The sequence below is a fragment of the Cyprinodon variegatus genome, unplaced genomic scaffold (genome assembly GCF_000732505.1).
Source record: "Cyprinodon variegatus isolate N-32 unplaced genomic scaffold, C_variegatus-1.0 Scaffold25, whole genome shotgun sequence".
NCBI classification, from domain to species: domain Eukaryota; kingdom Metazoa; phylum Chordata; class Actinopteri; order Cyprinodontiformes; family Cyprinodontidae; genus Cyprinodon; species Cyprinodon variegatus.
In genome coordinates, this window is record NW_015150478.1 from 2242110 (window position 1) to 2249488 (window position 7379).

At 38.3% G+C, this 7379-nt stretch overlaps 2 protein-coding genes across 6 annotated transcripts in view; both read right to left on the bottom strand.

The window, feature by feature from the left end:
• Window positions 1–3265, bottom strand: part of ccdc85c (coiled-coil domain containing 85C) — a 60592-nt gene extending 57327 nt beyond the window's left edge. For 2 of the 4 annotated variants that reach the window (XM_015394815.1, XM_015394807.1), the window contains exon 1: window positions 1849–3265. In XM_015394815.1, coding sequence (XP_015250301.1) covers window positions 1849–2554 — 706 coding nt within the window. In that variant the 5' untranslated portion in view covers window positions 2555–3265. The remainder of the gene's footprint in view (window positions 1–1848) is intronic. The other 2 variants (XM_015394831.1, XM_015394823.1) reach the window with 1 other exon arrangement.
• Window positions 3266–5483: 2218 nt separating this feature from the next.
• Window positions 5484–7379, bottom strand: part of LOC107097654 (cholesterol 24-hydroxylase-like) — a 31708-nt gene continuing 29812 nt past the window's right edge. For both annotated transcript variants that reach the window (XM_015394906.1, XM_015394889.1), the window contains exons 11-15: window positions 7290–7374; window positions 7077–7187; window positions 5914–6002; window positions 5735–5801; window positions 5484–5636 (exon numbers count right to left, since the gene is read on the bottom strand). In XM_015394906.1, coding sequence (XP_015250392.1) covers window positions 5487–5636; window positions 5735–5801; window positions 5914–6002; window positions 7077–7187; window positions 7290–7374 — 502 coding nt within the window. In that variant the 3' untranslated portion in view covers window positions 5484–5486. The remainder of the gene's footprint in view (window positions 5637–5734; window positions 5802–5913; window positions 6003–7076; window positions 7188–7289; window positions 7375–7379) is intronic.

The window sequence follows — 7379 nt, forward strand, 5'->3', positions numbered from 1 at the left end:
TTTCCCCAAATATTCTCACAATTCACATTCAAACTCCATTTTAAGAGATAAGCCAACATAATATAATAATAATTATTATTTACCTAAAAGTAAAGAAAATAATAATTTAAACCTACAACCATAGTTTTAAGGCTAAGAAAATATGATTTCAGCAATAAAGCAACTTGGTTGCAGACCCATATAAAAGCGACAATTTAAGATTTTACCAAAACCATTTCATGACCATTTTAAACCTTTTATTATTTGAACAACTAGCTGCACTAAATATTTTTGCTCACATTGAATGCATGCTACTTGCAGTACAAGCAAGTTTCTTTGTTGTTGGCAATATTTATAATTGTAAATGTATTGAAGGAGGTAACATATTTTGCAGCCTTAGCATATATTCAGCTTTTCTGTAAGGCCATCTAAGTAGACCTGTTTAGTTTTGCCAGATGATACCCAAATTCCAAAAATGGAATATGCATGCATGTTTTATTTAACTAAGACATTTTTAGGAACAAATATTGAAGCAAGTGAGGAGAAATATTCATATTTAGGGATATTTTTCCTAGAAGGGACAGAGAAGCTAGTAAGAGTTGATTCGATGCAGCTGAAAGAAGGCCAATCCTGGAAGCAAACCGGTTAGAGGCTCCAAAAGACATGGCCGCGGTAGAGGTTCATCTGAAACAGGTCAACAACCCTCAACATAAAGCTATAGCTAAAATAAAACTACGTACAACAAGCATATTCATGTATTGGAACGGCCTAATCAAAGTCAATCTGAGTGAGCTTAAGTAATTATAGTAGAACATTTCCCTCCCTGCATGTGCAAAGCTGGTAGAGAGAAGCCCCAAAAGATTAGCATCACAAACTAATGTTTTACCCGGGTGGGCTGAATTCAGTTTTAAGCCACACTTTGGAAAACAGGCTACTAATTTCCTTTCTTTTTATAATGATGTGTTACATCACGTTGCCTTTTCATGTACGTTTCTGGTTGTTGCAAAACAAAATAGTACATGTGCATGGCACTGTACAGCGCCCTGTGTCAAATCCCTTGGGTCACACACTGTCACACACATCTGATGAAACAGCAGCTCAGAACGGATCTAGCACACCGCAGAAACAATAGTGACGTTACATAACAAGAGCCGAAAACTGTCCCAACTGCTGCACATGACAACGTTTGGATTAAGGGCTCTCTCAGCTCTCTCATCATTCATTTTTTTGAATCAGTTATCTGCACGGCTTTATCAACAGGTTCCAGGTACGTCTGATAGTTAACATGTGCCCATGTGAGCTGATCAGAGCCCACTCCTACATGCTGCTGCCCTGTTCTTATAAATCAAAATAAACCCTCAGCTAGACAGAGGGCTTTTTCCCCCTCCAGTGAAGCAGAGTTTATTCCTTTTGCCAAGCAGATCACAGGGAGCCAAGCGCGGCTTAGTATTCTCATGTCCCATCATGGCATTTGTGGCTTTTTGGCCATGTATTTAGGTCTTGCAGGGACACTGATTTCTGGACCTGTGCCATGCATGTCAAACGGGCCCAAAGAAAGAGGAAAACTCCTCCTCCACAACAGAAACTGAAGTGATCATCAGTGCGTCGTCTCAAAATATTAGGCCTTCTTGAACCAAGAGAACCTAATGCCCTGACCTAAACCAGACAAATCTCAAAGGATGGGCTGGTTTAGCACTGAGAGGCAATTTTAGTTATCCAGCAGACACCTTCCCCCCCCAATCAGGATGCGACTGCAAAGTCGAATCAAGAAACTAAGTGGCTATCCTTAATAAGTTTCATTAAAACATTTAGAAAAAGGAACGTCTGTTGAAAGCCAAACTAGGAGATTTCAACAATGACTTCACTCACCGTTCAATCCATTAGGGATGCTCCTGTGGTGATGGGGTGCAGACAGATCATCCATTGACCTCCTCATGGTGGGCATCTTACTGTTCTCTGAGGGTTTGTGTACATGGTTGTGGTGATCTGGGCTGCCGGCGCTCCCTGTGCTGGACGTGCTGCTTCCATCTCCAACATCTCTGACTGTCCCAGCTCCACCGTTCAGGTTGCTGAGGCTAGACTGGCTGTCTATGGAGCTCCTGGAGCCAGCCCCGTTCCTCTCCTCATCCAGCATGAGGATGATCTCCTTCAGCTCAGAGTTCTCCCTCAGCACACTCTCCTGGTTGGCCTCCAGCTCTTTTAGCTTCATCATGTAGGCACCTACCTCCTTCCACATGGCGCTGGCAGTGTAGCGGCCAAAGCGCTGCCACTCCCTGGACAGCTTCTTGCCCTTCTGCCTGTCATCATCCAGGAAGCAGCAGAGCTCCCGGAGCTCATGGTTGTCATCCTGCAGCTTCTGGTTGACCTCTTTCAGACTCCTGATCTCATGCAGGTGCAGCTGCAGCCGTCGGTTGATGTCTTTCATCATGTTGCCATGCTCAATCATCAAGTTCATTTTCTCCCCATCCACCTTCCTTAATTTCCTCACCAGCTCCTCTTTGCTGAACCGCAGCAGGTCATCATCAGTCATCTGGCTCAGGTCATCTTTGGCCCCCTCTGAGGGATTTTTAGCCATGACTGTAATCTAAATCTCAGTGTGTGAATACTGCTGCTTTCAACTCACTGTGAGAACCTGACTTAACCCAACCTGAGCTGAGGGATGGTATTGGAAAACGAACACATTGTCCAAACTAAAGCTCCTGTGGTAGATTGAAAATATTAATTGGATGCTATGACAACCTGTGCATGGGCTGAAAGCCCTCCCTCCCCAGCCCCTTTGGTTTGGTAAATAAAAGCCTAACTGGACCTCAAAGCCAACTGTTGGTACTCACATTTCTCCAGTTATTACTGATAATGCTGAGATATTGATTCAGAGATATTCCCAGTCTGGTCCGAATCCAATCAGCACAGCGCGTCCCTCAGCTTAGACACCATCCTCGCAGGACATCACTACACACAAGTGATAGGACATAAATAATAACAATAAAAAGAAACAGGATGGTTTTTTGGGGCGGATTTAAAATCGGCCAGCTTAAAAGCGAAATCAGTCCCGTTTCTTTCCCCTTCCCTCCGTCTGGAAGCGGTTAGACGTCAGAAAAAGCGCTGCTCCGCGAAATAGAAATCCCTGTCATGAGATGGTGCGTTCGCTGGACTGAGAGCGCTTAGTCTCTTTCAACCTGACCACTTCCCAGCGAACACCTCCCCCCTCTCCTCTTCTGTGTCCAAAGTCTTCGGGTTTGAAATCATTCAAGAGGATTCGGCTCCAGAGGGCCAATCAAGACAGAGCAGAGAGGCAGGCAGCAGGTAGATGAAAAGTGCGCCCCTCACGCAGAGCGCTGGAAGCTCTGCCCTCTTAAAGCAACAGCATGGAACGTTCACGGCCCCACGGAAAAACTGAAGAAAATAATAATACTTGTATCCAAACATACCAAAACTACGAGAGAGGATTAGCACTGAAAAAAAACTAAAAAAAAACGATTTTTCTCATTTTATTTCAGTTTAATGAGAATTCTGACTTTAATCTCAGAATTATGACTTTAATCTCAGAATTCTGACTTTTTTCACAGAATTCTGACTTTAATCTCAGAATTATGACTTCAATCCCAGAATTCTGACTTTTTTCTCAGAATTATTACTTTAATCAGAATTATTACTTTAATTATTTTGACTTTTTTTCTCAGAATTCTGACTCTTAATCTCAGAATTCGGACTTTTTTCTCAGCTAGTTTAGTATTTAAAACAGGCATGGCTACGGCTTGATGCTAACATGTTTGTTGGCTGTCAGAATTTGGTCAGAATTCTGTGAAAAAAGTCAGAATTCTGAGATTAAAGTCATAATGTTGAGATTAAAGTCATAATTCTGAGATTAAAGTCATAATTCTGAGATTAAAGTCAGAATGTTGAGATTAAAGTCAGAATTCTGAAGTTAAAGTCGGAATTTTGAGATTAAAGTCGGAATTCTGAGATTAAAGCCAGAATTCTAAGATTAAATAATAACATTAATAACATTAAGTTAGCCATTATATTCAGGCAAAATGTGTGGGTGTATATGAAATAAAATGTTTATCAGTTGATTAAATTCTTTTGAGATTTTAAAGCTCAGTAATGTTATTTGAATTCCCAGTATTTATAAATGTTTAAAAAAATTCGCTCACATACTGACCTAATCTGCACAGAATGGGACTAAATGACAAAAAACAGAACTCCATAAAAAGGAAAAATAATCTGAATTATGAGAATATTTAAGTGCATTTTTTTTTTCACATGAAGGTTCTACAAATCTCAACTATTTTTTATTTCTTATTTTTTTCTTTTATATGCTGCTTATACTGAAGCCACAAAAAATTACAGACCAATGCTTCTTTGTTATGATTAGAATAATGTTTCACAAATTTGGGTTTTAAAGAATGTATGGCGAGTATAATGGATTATTCTGGATTTGACCTCTTCTGAGTCTTACAGATTTTTTTGAACAGTGAAGATAATTGTAAGCTAGATTCGTTAAAAATAGTGAAATAGCTCTTTGACCACTTGTATAGAACACAGGAATGATGTCAAAATCCAGCATTGAGAACAGCCGGTTACAACAAAGGGAGTGCCCCCTTCCCATTGACAGGAACATGCAACCGAACAATTAACACCTTGTTTCAGTCAATTGCTCCTGCTGCCCCTCTGATATAGGGGCACATAGGGTTAGGAGTAAAAAAAAAAACAAAAAAACAATTACATTGAATTTATTTTTTGTAATTGCTTTTTGTGTCTTTTAAAATCATGAAGTTGTGAAAATGTACAAATTTCAGTTTAAATTGAACATTTAGCTAGAAGACTGGCTAAGCTAACTCACAGGAAAATTGATCAAAAAAAGAAGATTGTGAATTTGGTTATTCTTTATTCAAACAAAAAGAAGATAATTGAAAAGAACAGAGAACAATAAGGTAAAAGGAGAAACTTTTTATGCTTATTCCATTTCAGTGGATTTTTTAAAGCAATTTAAGAGATGGTGCAAGTTCTGCAACATGTTTCAAAATTAAACATTAAATTTGGGGTCTGAATCAAAATCTGCTTTGTATAAATTGATATACAAAAAATAGTGTTAACACCAAAGAAATAAGCCAAAGGTTACCATGGAAAAGAGAAAATGTACTGTTTCTTTGGATTTTTCATTTGTCAACATTAAACAACAATAAATATTTTACATCTAAACAAAATATAATCTAATTTACTTGCATTTCTAAAATATGTTCAGCATCCAGTGCAATTAAATAAATGGTATCCATCCATTAATTTAAAGAGATCACAGCGCCCCCCTGTGTAGATTGCCCATAATGGTAAAGCTTTAGTTAAATTATAGGAAACTGAAGGCATCATACAGAGCATAGTGTAAATATATAGATAAATGTACTGTTCATTACCAACATATATTGATTAAGTCAGCAGTAAAGCAAAAGATGCAGTTTTACCACAAAAACAATTAATTCTGTTGTAAAGTTTTGTTGGTTTTTTTGTGCTTATTTTTTGTATTTCCTGTGTCTGATGGTACAGATCACTCCACTCTTTGGCTTCAGGGTGCCGGTGTCCTCTATGTCAAAGGTCTGATCCGGGACGAGGTTGAATTCAAACCTCTGAAGCAGTTTTGCCATCACCACCTTAGCTTCCATCTGAAAATTCAAGGACATTTTTACTTTTTTTTTTACCAAAGTCTATGTCTCTGTAATTGTGCTGACACTTTATGGTCATTTCTATTTGAATGACTCACCTGAGCAAAGTTCAACCCTAGACATGAGCGTGGACCAAGAGCAAAGGGATAGTAGCAGTAATAAGGCCTTGGAAAAAACAAGATAAGATAAAATGTTTTATTCTTTCATCTTGCATAGAAACATTTTTTAAAGGCACTCTTTAAAAATAAGCATTATTTTGGAGTTGTGTTTTACTTACTTTGGAGCATCTGGATGAAATCTGTCTGGATCAAATTTTAGAGGATCCTTGAAGAACATTTCCATCCTCCCAGTAGTATAGGTGCTAAACTGAAAATTAAAGTAATATGTCAATGTTAAGAAAAAAAGGAAGCTCCAACTTTAATGGATTGCTTCGTCTGGTAACAAGTAATTAAATCAAGTTCATCCAACTTAATTTTTAGGATTTTGAGTTGAAAACGTAAAGTTGGGCAAACTGAACTCGATTACTTGTTACCAATAAAAGGGAATAAGTAGGAGCTGTATTTTCTCTTAAGAGTATAACAAGGAAGATACAGTTTTTATTATTGTCAAAAATAAAACCAGACTATCAGTTCCCTTTTTAGGGTGAGCTAGGATTAGCCAAATTGCTTACATTGCCTTTTTGCTAGATGAGAGATAACTTTTTACGTGATTTTTTGGATATTCTTTACATTCAATAGTGTACATTGTACAATGTAATTAATTTACGCTGCCTTTCAACAAATAGGGAAACTCCAGATATTAAAATAATGTTGCTTTAATATGCTGGTGCAGATTCTCAGTCATCCAGATCATAGTCATTCCTTCTTGCTATCATCACAAATCCCACCCACATACAGGAGACCAGAACGTCTCCCCTGTTCAGCCAGGCCAACAATTCCCCCTAACGACCCTCATTTCAGAGGCTTAGACCAGTATCAGGTATTGCAGGCTTTAGTTTGCATGTTAATGGGAGAGTGGTGGCCTAGTGGTTAGCATAGAGCTTGGAATCCAGAGGTTCTGAGTTCCAACCTAGTCGAGAACCCTTCCTGGATGGGAGGCGAAACATCTTCAGACTTGGAAACAAAGTCAAGTTGATTGTTTTTTTAATTTTTTTTTTTTGGAACCGCACATGACAAGTTATGTATTTCTTTTTAAGTCCACTTGTAAATTATGTGCTTGGTCTATCACAGTAAATCCCAATTAGACATGCAAGTTTATGGTTGTTATAGAGGAGATAACGTTCAAGTGGTTGGAAGACTCTTAGAAGGCACCATAAAGTAGATGTTGTGTTTCCACCAATGATTTGCAAAGTCATTCATTGAAACAACCTAATACAGTAACACCTTTAGTTTTGGATTCTTATTTGTGTTCTGATGAAACACCTTTTATAGCAAGACTTACCACACCACTGACCCCTCCAGGTATGTGAACACCATTGATTATCATGTCTTCCTCTATGTCACGGGATGTTCCTGGAGCAGTTGGATAGATCCTCAGAGTCTCTTTGAGCACCTATAGAACAATAATAGACACATCAACAAAACGTCTTAAGGTTAAAAAAATAATAATAATAATAACAAAAAAGTGTTTAAGGAAGCAGCTTTTAAAAATTACCTGTGAGAGATAGACCAGTTTCCCGAGGTCATCATTGCTTATTTCTTGTTTCATCCCAATAACATCATCCACTTCTTTCTTTGCTCTATA